This window comes from Dipteris shenzhenensis, chromosome 23, assembly GCF_047967505.1.
Source record: "Dipteris shenzhenensis isolate YYH24624 ecotype China chromosome 23, Dip_SZ_1.0, whole genome shotgun sequence".
NCBI classification, from domain to species: domain Eukaryota; kingdom Viridiplantae; phylum Streptophyta; class Polypodiopsida; order Gleicheniales; family Dipteridaceae; genus Dipteris; species Dipteris shenzhenensis.
Genome location: NC_141618.1, coordinates 30,245,494 through 30,261,555, shown reverse-complemented (window position 1 = coordinate 30,261,555; position 16,062 = coordinate 30,245,494). Strand labels below are relative to the sequence as shown.

The window sequence follows — 16,062 nt, the reverse complement described above, 5'->3', positions numbered from 1 at the left end:
ATCCACTTTTCCATGGTTTAACACGAACGTGAACAAGCGATCAGAACAAGCAAGCAGACCGGCAAGCCATTCATCTAGGTACTCGCTCTCTTCGATCCTCTCATTTGGTGCTTTCATCAGGACTTTATAGATTATGGGCCATTCTCTGGCACCCTTAATTCCTCCTTACTTTGGCAACTTCACTACCCTGCACGCTCTGGATCTCTCTTTCAACCTCCTCAGTGGAACTATCCCCTCTTGCGCCAAGTTATTATCAATGTTTGAAGGTGTGAAGATGTTTGGATGTTGGCTGTGTGAAGTTTTGCGTGAGTTCATGCTTGTTTTCTGGCATCGCTATAGGCAATAACAACAGCAATATGTTGCAATAGGCATGTGCTTGTAATAGGGATATCTGATTCAAATGTTTGCGATGAATTACAGAGCTCATGCGAGTTACTCTCAGTCCCCTTGTCATGTAGGCACATCACTTGCCTGGCTTTTCATAGGAAGTTCTAAGTTATTACAAAGTTTGCTACGAAGAACTCTAGGTTGCTGAGACACTAGCATGGCAACCTTTCTCTAGGTCATTCTTGCTTTGCGCTTGCTACATAACATCAAAATATGGTAGCATTGAAGAGCTGTAGGATAACGTGGTTACTACCATCCCTTTATGGTTTATTGGAGACTTGATATTAGACCACTCTGCTCACGATGTAATTTTTGTGGGCACCCTTCCCTTTAGAAGGTTCTGTTCTTCATGCTCCCAGCCTGGCTTCGGTTGTTCTCTCTTCACTTGCCTGACTCCTGCTGACTCCTTGTCTGGTTGAGCCACTCTTAGGGCCTGAGGATAATCTCCATCGTGTTCTGCTCGTCATTTGCTCAAGGTGCTAAGAAGCCGCTGAGCTAGAAGTGGGGATTGTCAAGCTCATGGGACCCTCTCCTCTCGAACGTTGAACTCATGAACACCAAACTCTAAATCCCGTTCAAGCCCTCCCTTTAGCATGCCCTCGTTTACCATGCCCTCCCTGTCAGACGTCAGAGAATTTGAAATGTTTGACAAAGCAATATGTAACTGTTAAAAGAAGAACGTTAGAATAAAACCAATGACAATCTTGCTAGTATCCAGCCCATTAAAAGTTAGTGAAGGTTTATGATTTGTGACCCACGATACAAATGAGTGACAGAGAGCAGAAAGGGGCATACATGAATGGGGAAGATCTAGCGCATTTTGTAACAACCACTGACTCTCCGGAAGCTTTGTAGACAATACCATCATTGTAGTAAAATAACACTTGACTGTATTGTCATCGAAAAATGCAATGCAAGGAGACTTGTAATATTTTAAGCTCATGAAATAAATACAAAAAATTACGAATAGTTGAAAATAAAGTAGATTGTATTTGATGGTTAGACCTTCTCCAGCTTCAGCTTCGGATGTTGTCCAACTTCAGCTTCAGTGACACTAGGATGATCTTTGCATTGCCTAGCACAACTTTTACTTCTTTCTCCTGTGTGGTAGGCTGCGACCACCATTTTTGCGCTTGAAATCCCTATGTAGTGAAAGTGAATCTCTCCAACAGTGGGGCGAGAGATAATTTTGGAAGAGGCATTAGGTTTTGGTGACTCTCTCCAACTACGATTATGATGACTAGTGCAGTGAGTGCATCTGCTGTTACCTTCAATAGTGAATCCATTTTGGGAGGGACAACAGGATTTGATAATGTCTCCGACAATGGTGAGAGAGAATTTCGCAATCTGCCAACACTTCAAGACCAGTGTGGTGACCACGACAACAATAGGCACTTCGTTGGTATCCATGCAACTTGGGTTGCTCATCCATAGCTTAGGATTCCTCATTTACCTTACTCCTTCCCCTTTACCTTACATAAGCTCTCTAATAAGTTTGTTCATAAAGCACTGCATCTCGAAAAGGCAGTTTTGGGAATGACTCAACTGGAGTTTTTAGCTTGCCTTCTACTGAGAGGAATTCTATTAATTGTCCCTTGGATTTGTGCAGGTCACCAAGGAGACTCTCTGTTCACTTTGTGCCTGGTTAGCAATCCAAAATCAAAACTATAATTGAAATAAAGGTATGATAGCTTTTCTTTCTCTGCTCAATAACCCATTCGTTGGCAAATTTTTGATAAGTTGATAAGCTTTTTTTGGGGGGGGTTTCTTCTTCACGTATGTTCGATGTAGTGTCGTCTTTTCATATAGTATGTCAATGTCATAACTTTTTTATTCTTGATATTACACGACTATTAGATATCGACGTAGTGTCGTATTTGGCCTTTCGACATAATACGTCGATCATCTGATTTGTAATGTAATATTTGAGTCAATTACTTGGGCCATGCATTTGCATGGTGCTTATCTTTCCGCATTGGACCGTATTACTCGATTATATGTGCGGTTAAGTAAGTAAGTCTGCATTTCGACATTTGGTTGTAATATTCAACCTTTGATGTCGTTACAAGGACTCCTTCTTATTGTTTTGAAACTAGCTCGACACTTGGTCATATCATTCGACTGTATGTGTCGTCTCTCAACCTTAGAAGAGTAATAGGATTCAACACTTTGTCGTTAATTCGACTTTTGGTGTTGTTCCTTAGATATATAATTTATAAAATAAGTAGGCTTCGACACTAGGTCGTTTGTTGTCGTAGCTTGTTTTATAAAACAAATGTTTAAACTTCGACACATGGTCATTTATTTGGCTTTCAGGGTCATTGTAGGTTATCAGTGTTGTATGATAGTTTCAACGTCAACACTTGGTTGTTTATTCGACTTTTGATGTTGTTGTACTTAACATTATTAAATGTAATTGTCCAAGCTTTGACACTTAGTCATTTGATTTGATGTTCGTGTCATTGTAGCTTGCATATCAAATGGTTGTTTGTGTTGTTTAGTTTAAAATACTTGTGATCTAGTATAATTAATAGACTAATGGGAAACCCGTGCATTGTTGCAATTGGTAAAATAATAGCTTAGTTAGACTTTTCAGCTATCACCGCCTTGGTTATAAGTAGCATTGAGATTCGGATTTGCATGTTGGTATTCTTCTACCAAGTTTCCATCCTCAATAAAGTCCTGAGATTAATTGTGAAGGCCCAAATTGTGAGCAAATTGTAAGGATTCTTATCGCTACCAAGCAATCATAACTCAAAGGTATACAGTTTCTTCGACATGAAAAAGAACACCTTGCTTCCATTTCACTCTTCGCTATTCCTCTTTTACCTGTACCCGCATCATTGTCCTCTTTGGAAATATTTTGTGTAGAATGTAGGGGACCATTGCATAAATGCTAGTGTGTAGAGGTTGTAAACTTCCCAATAAATATACATCTAAGATTCATGCTCATACATCCGAGGTAACAATGCTAGAGTCAATGATATTTGTGTCTTTGATTCATGCCTATCCATGGGGTCTTTGAAAGCTGCTTATGTATAAGGATTCTTAGTTGAATCTTATCTTTAATCAGTTGTGGGTCATCAACCATTGGATATTATTTGAAATACTCTTCCAATGTTGATTATCTAGTGTCTAACAAACACTTCTCCACACACTCAAATGGTAGGCTCATGTAAGCATGATGCAAATTTCATAAGAATGGAGTTCGTTGTGTTCTTTCTTGTAATTAACTTTGTGTTCATTGATTATTTAAAATATAAATATATTTTAGATTCTCTCTCAATACTTGGTTTTTTCATGCATGTTTTGCCAGAAATCCTTTTGTGAAAAGATGCAAGCAGAGCAAAGGAAAAATTGGCTCAAAGTCATTAGGCGGCATCTTTGTATAGGGATAAGTAAGATGAGCAAGGAGCAAATAACAGACATAACTAGCAATACAATACGGACAGAGTGTTTCTACAATGAGGTCATAGCCAACACAATGGGAGAGACGCTGCCCAAAAGTGAAATGAATGAAGGTGGAGTACGTCACATGATCAATAGCATCATAGGAAATATGAAGAAATGTGCAGAAGACTTGCGAGATGACTTGCCTCCTAATATTGACATGGAAAAATTAGGTTTTTGGGATTTGAAGTGGAAAGAGGAGAAGGGTAGAAGTAAGAGGGCAAAAGACATTGATTCACATTTCACTATTTCAAAGAGAGTGCGATATGAGCAATCAAAACATTCAGGTGATCCAACTTCTGAGGCATGGTTAGCTATTGAGGGTAGTCGCGGGGATGCTTCTCACAAAGCACATTCATTTATGAATGGTGATTGTTCAATTGTGTTAGGTATCCCCCATGAGGCTATAGAGGAGGGTGAGAATCTTGGTGCTGGCTCATTTGGAGTATGCTTTAAAGTCACTTTTAATCGCATCTCTTTCTTTCCTCGAAGTATTACTTATGCGGTGAAGCGCTACAAAGGGAACATATCTCACACCGTAAAGTCATTTGACAAAGAGTATGGAATGCAAATATTACATCCAGGGATTGTCAGATGCATAGGATTTACTAGAAGCTTACCTTGGATCAACATTTTTCCATACTTCAATGGAGGGAGTATTGGAGACATGATGATGCAGCTACCCTTTGAGAAAGGCACTTTCAGAAAGCAAGTGTTATGCTTGAAAGGCAATGGAGTCACTAGGAGAGAACCAGATCCAATACTAAGTGATGTACAGCTTATGAGATTAAAGGCATTTGTGGAAGCTACCCCAGACATCATACACACATTGGTTGATGCATTAGCAGCTGTACACCAAGAAGGCATTATACATTATGATCTACACCCTTTCAATGTCATGCTAGATTTTACCAAGAATCATAGTCCACGGGTTGGCATCATTGATTGGGGATTGCTGCATCGATACAGTGAATCAAGAGAAGCTATTAATTTTGTGAAGCGTACTCGAGATATGGATGATGTGACTTATAAGATCAAGAAGAGTACAACAATAAGACAAAATCGACTCCGGCCTTGGTAAGCTCTAGAAATAATCGACCCTGAGAACACCAATGCTTACAGTAAAGAATCAGATGTGTTTGCCATGGGATACATGATTAAAGAGGTTATTAAATTTTATAAGGAGTGTAAGGAATACTACTTCAAAGAGGATTACACAAAACAGTCAGCATGGAGTGGCAAGTTGCGGCAGATTTATTTCAATGCAACTAACTATATGTTTGTGGAAAAACAAAATAGAATGACATTGGCCGAGATGAATAATCGACTAGCAAGATTTAACACTCAACCCCATGCCTGTTTGCGGCCTGCAGTTGAGATGATGCCTCAGTTTTATTAATCATATTTTATTATAAAGCTACTCTTGGACAATTATGTTTATAAACTATAATGTTACTCTTTCAATGCATTTTGAATACTAGTATATGCATCTATACTATTTGAAAGATATAAAGCATTTATAAAAGCTCCCAATCTTTCATGTAGTATTTTTATAAAGGTTGTTTCTTGAGCTCTTTATGTGTTTCAAGTGACTTTCCACAAATCTTTGCTCTTGGTGTATGGCACACATGATTTGTCTTGTTTGATATTTGTTCCTCTTAATTTTTGCACATGTCTTTATTCTTTGTTTCTCTTGCCTTATGGCATCATCAAGACACAAACCCATCTTAAACTTATGCATTGCCCATTATTGCAGGCGGTACCTCAATTTTTTATGTGTAGATTCAAATAATGCAGGTGATGTAGAGATCTTGCATTCTAAATATCTCATCCTACCTAAAGGGACTCCAAAAGTAGTAGTATATGACACATGACTTTTAAAATTCCTCTAGGAAAATAAATATACTTACAGAAGGGGATTTATAAAATTTCCCAAAATTTACAGAGGGGATACTAGGAAATACTAGAAATAGGTTACATAGGGATTTAGAAAAAAACCCTTGAACGCATGTGATATAGACATATTACACTAAGTGACCCCCCCGAGTTATATAACGACGCTTTACAAGACGCGCTTTTCATACCGATGATTAGCAACCCGTGCGCGCTAAACGTCAGTACGTAAACGTTGCAATAGGATCCGTGTGTAGTAGTGGATGCTACATCCCATACTAACGGATGTTTAGCCATGCACATAGCAAATGACCTTCAGCTCATGACAGTTGAGCATACAGGTTAGATAGGCCACAACACCTTGTCAATTTACGAGCCTCTTCTTCAGCAGAGCAGTGTATTACACCTGTATCTTCGGCCCCAAATTTTCAGCCCCTGGATCACTCTGTCCACACTAATTATGTAGTCTTTTATGATCTTGCATCATTTAACAAAGATTATACTACTGCAGCATACATTCGACATTGATGTCAGTTCTTTTGGGTTGGTGACACCCTCGTATGTCACAACCTACCGAATTCTTTCTCCATAGCCACATCGACTAGCTTCACATTTGGATGCCTTTTCCACAGAGCAGCTGTATAGTCCACAATAACTTATGACATGTTCAGCTTTGACATGTTCGACATGCAGTAAACCATGAGCCATTTCATTAAGATATTTCAAGAGTAGTTACCTTATGGAGCACTAAGGAACTCTTACAAATCCACACTACACAATGTGTGGCTTAGAAGGGCTAGACTCATTTATGTGTATGGTAGGAGGAAAGTGTTTCTCGTATGTATAATTATGGATGCTAGAGCGCCAGAGAAACTTGCAAAGAATCCTGGCTGTGTTACGTGGATATGAACGCTAAGTGATCTACAGGACGCTCTTATATGGCGTATAAAAACTTGCAAGCGAATTTCGGTTTCAGAGCGCTGCACTGCTTAAATTATCGCCATCCTCTTCATACTTTGATGTAAAGTAGATAGAAGAATTGGAATTGGGCACCGAGCAATTTACTCTTATCTCCCCTTCCGTTCCTGTCAGAACCCCCAGCATGCCCATCTTGATCGCTGAGATGCTGAACTGCATCTCGAAGAGCTCTCTCCGCATTGCATACATGCTAACCAGATGCGTCGTGCGGGTGTCGTTGAATAGAGACTGATCAGATATGAACAGGCCGCTGTTGTTGACGAGATCGATGAAGTACCTGTTGTCGAAGAAGTTGGGCGTGAGTCTGTCATTGTTGACGGTGGCATTGACGGACGAGTTCGGGCAAGTCGAGAGAAGGCTATCTGAAAAGCTGGCTGGGAGAGTCACATCTGCAGAGGGGAACAGTCGAGTGAGGGAGGAGCAGTGTGCAAGGCCGATGGTGTGGGCACCTGCAAAGTAATTGCATAACAAGGGACTCATCAATCAACGAGGGATGATCTCAGGGCTCGGACTGGACGAGCAGTACCTAGTTGAAATGTGCTGGGATCAGCTGAAGGAGGAAACAATGGCAGATCAAGATTTGATTCGACAATCTAAAATCTGATTACCTGAGAGCGCAACAAGATCAACGACATTCAAACTCCGGTTCTGAAAGAAGGGTAGCAGCAACGTTACGTTCTGACTTGGCCTAGGTAGGCTTGCCAGAACCTCTGCAGAAGTAGCAAAACTTGGATTGTCTCTCCTACCAGTCGGCATCGGAAACCACGGACCGCCAGCCTAATCAATTCACGAAGCAAAAAACATTCGTTACTTTGTCGTCCACAGGCAGCAAAGTAAAGTGAATGGAGCTCTCTAAAGGGCCCTCAGACACTGCCGGCAGAGGACATAACATCAACTTGACCGAAACAATATCGATCCACCTTAAACACTGAGTCCCTCGCGGCGAGGGCTACGATATCCGCGCAGGAGACTGTCAGTGGACAAGCAGCCTCCACATTTGCTTTGATAGCGCTGATGATGTCGAGGGCTTCCTGCCGAATCGTCAAGTTGGGAATGTCCGTCGTCTCAGACGAGCTTCCCTCGAGCAGAATCGACGCATCGCACCCCTGCAAAATCAACATGCCGGGCGGGCTGGCATTTATACTTAAGCAGTAAGAAACGACGGCAAGCGATCAGCCATGTAGCTGGTGATTTGGCCAAAGTTTGCGACAACCAAGCACAATCAGTCCGTCAAATTTTTCTTCCACCACCATTGTAGTGGCTGTTTTCGCAACATCTGCAAACAGCTAAGCCGATCAAAGTACGCACGATCACGAAGCAATCGTGGAAGAAGAGACGAAGCAGTCCGGCGGCCTGAGTGATGTCTTGATCGAGGAAGGTTGTGACAGTGGATTCGACGATGGAGTCGAGGTCGGGGCAAGCGTCGTTGTAGAAACTGTAATCGAGACCAGTGACAGGTTGAGGATATGAATCGAAGGTCTTGGAATTAGCTCCGCGAGCTGTTGCAAAGCTCACGAAGATGAAGAACCAGCAGATGAAGAAGCTTGCTCTCATTGTAACCCCCGCCATAAATTACAGGTCCAGATCTGCAATAACCAAAACCATCAAATTCAAATCCATTGACACAAGACGCACACTATACTATTTGCCTTACTATACTACTACCTTGCTATTGCTTAATTTGTTCCCCTTAGTTCGTATCATGCCTCCAATAACCACCTCCTCACACTTTCACTTATGTTCTTCCACGTCTATTGAACAAAACCCTCAATGACATTTTGATCCATTTCATATTTATCTAGAAAGATCCATAGTAAGATAATTTCAAAGAAACATTTTGATGTGTTTTCATATTATCTAGAAACATTGATTGTAAGATGATATAAACTATTCCTAAAATCTCTATAAACATTGATACTAAGATATGATATAGAAGTATTGATAGTAAGATAATATAAACTATTCATCCACTATGTATTTATTGCTCTCCTTACCTCCCACTTCTATGTTGTACAAACCACGTTCTCTAGCACGATTTAAGCGTACACAATTTCCCCCTCCAAATCAAAATGGTTGTAAACAATTCCACTCAACAACTTGGGCTTCCTTTCCTCACATGTGTCTCTTTACCAAGTCTTTCCTCCTATTTATAGCTCTTATCAACTCTCCTTTCACCCCATTCACAAGTGTAGTGCCTCAAGAATGATTTACCGCACTGCGCCAACTTATAAAACTCAACTTTTGGCTTCACCTTAACAATCAACATTGACAACTGCTCAAATTTGGCGTCACCTTCATAAACAACATTGATAATTAATTAGTTAGAAATGTAAAATAAGCTCGACAAAGAAAAGTGAGAGCTTCTCATGATCAATCCTACAATGCATATAATTCATTCCATTAAATAGGTAGACCAATTGATGCAAACCCCAACGACCAAATGTGGGCATGTTGCATTTGTAATCTTAACTAAATATTTTCTATTTGCTTTAATGATTTTGATGGACCACTTTGCTTCTAAAGTATAGTAAAAAATATTAATGAATTGGTGACATACGGATAATGAGGAACTTGTTAACAAAAGTATCCTTGTAGATGATGAAAAAATGGTCCTTACTTAGAAATACGTGCTATTTGGGACACATTCAATTGCTTCTAAACACTTGCTTTTGTGTCCGCATCAAATATACCATGCAAATCCTTGGCTTAACTTACTAAAGTTTCCATCATTGTCTTATGAATATGCACTAATGATTTATAATCCACAAGTGTCATCTTACTTTAAAAATATCTTGAAGGCCTAATCCTCTCTCTCTCTCTCTCTCTCTCTCTCTCTCTCTCTCTCTCTCTCTCTCATTTTTTTATGCCATAATAAATTCAAAGAATATATCCAACTCAACCATTTTCTCCAACTCTTATCGTCTGTAAAGTGCCATGTGTAAAAGAATCATACTATGTACTTATCTTTTGTAATGATAGTGGTGGTAAGTTATGAGAGCTTCCAAAGTTGCTTTATGGTCCTAGTTCCAATATGATGCATTTTTCAAAAGCATACAAATAGTCAAGTAACAAGGAATCATACTGGGCACTCATCTTCTATGATGGCAAGGCTAAAATAATATGTCAACTTTCTAGTACAAAACATTCATGGGATCTTTTCAAGTTATTTTCTAGATATCCTCTTCCAAGTCTACAAAAAGCAACTACACAAATGCTTCTCTTTTGGAAATACAAGATGATGGTTGGATTGTAAACACTTTCAAATCTTGGAATGGTAAAGAATGAATTTCAAAATTTACTATGGAGGTGCATTTTATACCTTGAAGTGGGAAGGTGATCATTGGACTACCTTGAAGTGCATTAAAAAATCAATTTGATCACTATAAAGATGTGTCCCCAACTATGGTGACTTTAATACTATTTTGTTCAGCATTATAGAGGAAAGAAAACATGTGAGATACAAAACATGCAAAGACACACATGCACATGACTAAATTCAATCAATTCATAGCCATGGATATGGTATGGGAAGAACTTATAATAATAAGGAACAAAACTAAACTTTTTCACTCCAATTTGCTCTCTCTCTCTCTCTCTCTCTCTCTCTCTCTCTCTCTCTCTCTCACAAACACACACACACACACACACACACACACACATGCACACATGTAGAGTGCGCACATGCACACACACATGCATGCAAATGCATGCGCACATTCATGAACACACACAAGCACACATACACACACACACGCATGCATGCACACACACACAGATACATATACACACACATACATGCACATGCACGCGTGTGCATGCACACACACACACACAAACCTTCCTGACAATCAAGTTCAAGAATTGATGTACTTAACATGAGCCATCTTTTTGCATAGCATGTAATGAGTCGAAAAGCTCGTTGTTTGCTATGGTCAAATAATGATTTTCTTTATAGCCAGTTCCAATAAAATGTTTTTTGTACATGGCATTTAATGAGTCATAAGGCTCCTGGCTAGAAAAAAAATGGGGGCAAAAGCATTAAAGTAACCCCATAAAATTCATGTCGTATGTCAATTAGTGCATGATTTATTTGTGATAAAATCACTTAACCACAGAGGATTGCTAATTGATCAATAGCATATAATTAACCCTTTCTTATTGATTAAAAAATAAGAATGTATGCATGAGGGTTGTGGGATATTTGAAATTAGCAAGTGACCCTTAATTTTTTAGGCAAAGGGATATGAAAAGGCAAAGTGACCCTTCCTTTCTTGGGTGACCCTTCATTTCTGGGGATAACACCTCTATAAATACCACCTAGTCTCCCATAGTGAGCATAGTAAAGCACTACATGGAGGAAAAGACAATTGGCTATCAACTTAGCTCATGGACTTCATGACAAGGTAAGAGCATACATATACCTTTTTTGTTCAAATGCAAATCAAAGGAATATTTGCTATGAACAAGGTGCACTAACAATGCTTTGGGAACCGCCATGGAGCCGTCGCTCAACCGTGTCCTTATCACGTTCCTCCCAATGTACAAGCCTAGGATACGAGTCGAAAGACTGACTACTTTGTACTGCAGTTAATGGTCTTGACCCGTGGCATGGAGTCCATGACACATGCTTAAATGCATGGGGGAATGGAACATCAGGTCTCAAGGAGCCTACTACCTTGCAATATGCACAGCATTAAATAAGGAGACCATTGACAGACTATATGCGTGCAGTACCGAGTGGCCTTGCAATGGCACAATCCCATGTGGCCTCGCATCTAATCCTGTAGTGCCAATGTGCCACTACACAACACATATTTAATGTGCTAAGCACACGCGTGTGTGCTTTTATGACTTTCAATGGAGTACTAAAATACACACATGATAGATCTACAAGAAGGGTAGGTACAGACCGGTCCTTCATGGCACACATCCACTTGACCCTATGACCTTGTGCCAGTGGAGCAAGTTGAAGTTACATGTGGGGGCTTGTGCCTTCCATTCAAAAACCTTAGGTCATTGTTTTAGGACCTTCTTAACTAGACTTCAGGACCTCAGGACCATGAGACCTTTAATTTGGATCTTAGGACCTCATGACCTTCTAATAAGACGTTTTAAGACCTTGAACCCTTCTAATTGGACCTTAGGACCTTTACACCTTGGTCCAATTAATCCTTTTGTGTGCTTTATGGATGCTATATGCAGTAGGCTTTTTTCAATATCCGTATGATTATTTTTTCATTATAATTTAGGCAATATAAGGGCCTTTTTTTTGGGAAAAAAAGTTTATTGAAAAAGAAAAAGCCTTACCACTTTTTTGTGAAAATTACAATTGTAGGCCTTTAGTTTTTAATCATTCGCTTCCTTTTCTTTATAAATAAAAAGGGTTTTTGGTACATGTGTGGTGATATTTTATGTGAAAAAGGAGAAAGGAATTGTCCAATACATATATTTTCTATGAATTAATCTTTCACTCTATTTTGGACATCGATAACAAGTTTAGTAGTGCTATGACAGCTATCTTCTCTTCTCGTTTAACCAATTCTAACTTAAGCACATTGGATGGTGGCAAGTATCAGCGTTGCTAGTTGAAGTTTTGTGCAAAGGTTCTTTCATGGATAATTTCTTTTTCAATCATGAAAAGATTCTCTTTTTAGGAATCAACCACATTTTGTCTTTATAAATAACTTTTATTATTTATCATTTGATGACAAAGTGTTGTTCATATATTCTTGGACCTTCTTACAGGGTTCTAATCTAATCTTAACACACACACACACATGTGTGCATGCATGCACGCACATACACATGCACATAGGTGCACATGTGTGCATATGAAACACAATTAAATACGCATGTACACACATGCAAGTGCACACACACACACACAACACACATGCACATGCAAATGCACACTTGTACATAAAATACACTAGCTATGGTTTAGGCAAAAATTGTAGGAACAAATATAAATGACTAAAATATTATGTATGATTAACTAGGAAATTTTATAGAAAACCTAGTACCAATTATCTATTCTATTCACTACTACAAAACATTGTTTAATTTGAGATTAATTTTCAATGCTTCTTATTTAAAAAAATTGAAGCATATTTTTTTTCCCAATTTGATAGGCATGAAAATAAGAAATACTTTTGACACCATAAGCATTAATATAAGCATTGAAATAAGCATTAAAATAAACATTGAACTTAGACTAGGAAAGTATTTGATGACATCAATAAAAATGTGGCTAAAATCCTAGATGGAGGGACCTCCTTTTCTCTAATTAAAATTTGGCTCATGAGTCATTTTCATAATTTGATTCATTCAAAAGTATTTGGATATATGTACGTATGTACGCATGTGTGCATGTATGCATGTGTGTATGCATGTATGTATGTATGTATGCATTTGTGTATGCATGTATGTATACTTATGCCTACCTATCTATCTATGTGTGTGTGTGTGTGTGAATATATTTTTTCCTATAATCCATGCATAAACTAGATTGAAATGTGAGCGACTTGGACTTGTTCCACATGTACTACCAAGATACTAGATTCAAATTCCCTCCCACATAGTCAACTATTGATTCAAAATTAAGAAACATAGACTATTGATTCAAATGTAAGAAACTACCTTGAACATAAAAACCAACAAGATTCTAAAATCACTAGTCCCACATAGAAAATGGTTTCAAAATTGAGAAACTATAAAAAACACAAAAACCGACCAGATCCTCTACATACAATGTCATAAAAAATTTGCAAACTAGCATGTTAGCAATGTGAAATTGTATTATGGGGTCTATTGCTCCAAAATCTTGTATGTTGGGGTAAGGGTTGTCTTGGATGATGGGTGAGGTTGCAAGATTTGTTTTCCTTTAAAAGAGAGATTGGTTTCCTTTGGCAAGATTGACTTTGTGGCTTTTATTCTATCCTTTCTAAAAACATCATGCATGTCAACTAGGTAGCTCTCTCTTTTGCTAGTTCGTATCAACCCATATGTAGATTTAAGTAGTGATATTTTAATGCCTCTGGATAGGAGACTTTAATGTTGCTTTTTCTTAGTTGATAGTTACATATCATGGTTGGAAGAATAGTTAGGTGGACTAGTTTTTGTGCTAAATAGAACCTTTATTTAGCACCTAATGAGGCGTTAACACATTACAAATATAATGGACTCAAAAAGGTCCCTAAAAGGAGCCCTTAGGCTAGTGACATGGAAGAATAAGGTGAATAAAACCGAATATAATATTGGCTGGCTATGGTGGAGGGAAATAGAATATTGGAAGTGGCCTCACTTGTCTTTATCTTTATTCAAAGGCCCAAATAATGATGTGGAGCACCCACTTGTTGCCTCAACTCTTGCATCACGTTTTTTAACTGTAACCAAACTAAGAAACCTAGTTTTTCAACCAAACTTGTACCATTTGACTTGAAACTAAATCCCCCAATCCAACTACCACACTCTTTTCATTCTCTCTCATTCCTCTTCCTTCCCCCTCATTTCTAAGCACCATTTTGAAATTTTCTTTGCTCCAGCCCTCTTTTCAAATTTCTTGCTTGCTTTTGAGCTCACTCTCATTATTTCAAAACCTTCAAGATTTTCGAACGAGATTCAGCCTACCTTCTTCTGTATCTATTTTGGGCGCTTCTCTTTCAAATCTTGCCACTTCCTCTCTCATCTGAGATTCTCCCATGATCTGAAATCATTTCATTTAGGAAGTCAAGGCAATCAATGTTCTGAGCAAACCATGAATGATCCAAGATGTTTGGAGCTTAGAAGGAGCTACTAGATGAGACACTTTGAGGAAGGATCAAAGAAGATTGACTTTTAGGCATTGCAGTTGCTGATGCATGAAAATCAATCTTTCTTTTGCCCATCTCCCAATACTGGTCACTTTCCCTACTGCAGTCTCTAAGGGTGCATGATTTTGAATCACTTGTAAATGTTTGGGGTCTATCCAAACAGCTTGTATGGAGGTTCAGGTAAAATAATATTTGGAACAATGCAACACAGTGATTATGATGAGATTTGTTTGTTAATGATGCAACTTTGAAGAAATAGTTAGTTTGTAGTTCATTTTGTGTAGTTGTGGTGTTTTGTTTTATTACATGGTTTGAAAACATTGAAAGATTTGTTTGTTTTGTAAGAAATTTCATGAGAAATGAGCCTTTTTCACTCTTACTATCAATAGTTTTCTATAGAATATTTCTTGATATAGATTTCGAGATGTTTGGGAGCATATAATTTGTTTTGAAGCAAGAACCATCAACTTTAGGATTCTTGGAACATAAGAGGAGCACTGGGAGGGACAAGTTTGATCACATTTTTCAAAGAACCTTGCTCCAAGAACCACGTAGTGTTCATTCATATAGTTTTAGGATGTTTTTAGTTCTCAACTCAAATCAGAATCTATCAGAGCAACTTGCATGGAGATTCAGGTGAGAAACTCTTTTACAGTGTCAGCTACGGTGTCCAACTGGACTCCCTCTTGTGGTTGGTCCTAAACTTCATGCTAGCTTGAGGTGCCATCTACTTCATCTCTCTCCTCCAATAATGCCCTCTGCAAATTCATGAACTCGTCATCAAACATGTCATACTCCAGTGCGGCATCCTTGATTGCCTTTTGTGTTCGTTAGATTACCTCCATATTAGTGAGGCTCGAGTCATCGAAGAGTGCAATCTCATCGATTGCTGGATCAATCGAAGCATCAAAGTCAATGACATCATCAAAGGTCTCATTTGAGAGCCTACATAGCACCTCATCCTCTCGAAGAATGGTTTCTTCCATCACTTCCAATAGGGTAAGGTATTCCTCACCCTCAATACTGATTGGATCACCGAAGCAAGGTGTGGCTTGGTTGCTGCATCATCTAGATTATAGGTGGTGCATGGATATGCATGAGTCAGATATGATGATAAGATGACCTTGCTCTCAACTTGCTCCTCAACTAGGTTAATAGTATGCTCCTCAGGTTCTATATCTAGGTTTATGTCATCTCCTCCACCACTTGTAGATGGACTTGCTCCACCACTTGTGGATGCAAAAGGACCCTCGGGCTACTTGCCAACATCCTCATCAAACATGCTACTTTTAGGGAGAACGGTAAGGGTTGCATCTCTCTCAATCAAATGAATTGGGAAGATGAATGATCCCGGATGGGAATAGCATACTCATGCAGAGAGATAGGGACATTATCCATGGCCCTACCTAGTGTCTTCTTGAAGTTAGTACTCTATTTAAAAGAGCTCAAAATATCCAATGGAACCCATTGATGAGGGGAGTCAGCAATCATGACATATTGCCCATGGATAAGTCTATTAAAAAAACTAAAGAGAGGGATTATC

General features: G+C 38.8%; 1 protein-coding gene across 1 annotated transcript; it reads right to left on the bottom strand.

The window, feature by feature from the left end:
• Positions 1-6,702: 6,702 nt before the first annotated feature.
• On the bottom strand, positions 6,703-8,278 carry LOC147887241 (peroxidase 12-like). The gene is made up of 4 exons (XM_087394253.1): positions 8,017-8,278; positions 7,629-7,814; positions 7,317-7,485; positions 6,703-7,157 (listed from the first exon to the last, which is right to left on the bottom strand). The coding sequence occupies exons 1-4, from the start codon at positions 8,275-8,277 to the stop codon at positions 6,703-6,705; spliced, it is 1,071 nt and encodes a 356-aa protein (XP_087250379.1). The 5' UTR covers position 8,278.
• Positions 8,279-16,062: the final 7,784 nt, after the last annotated feature.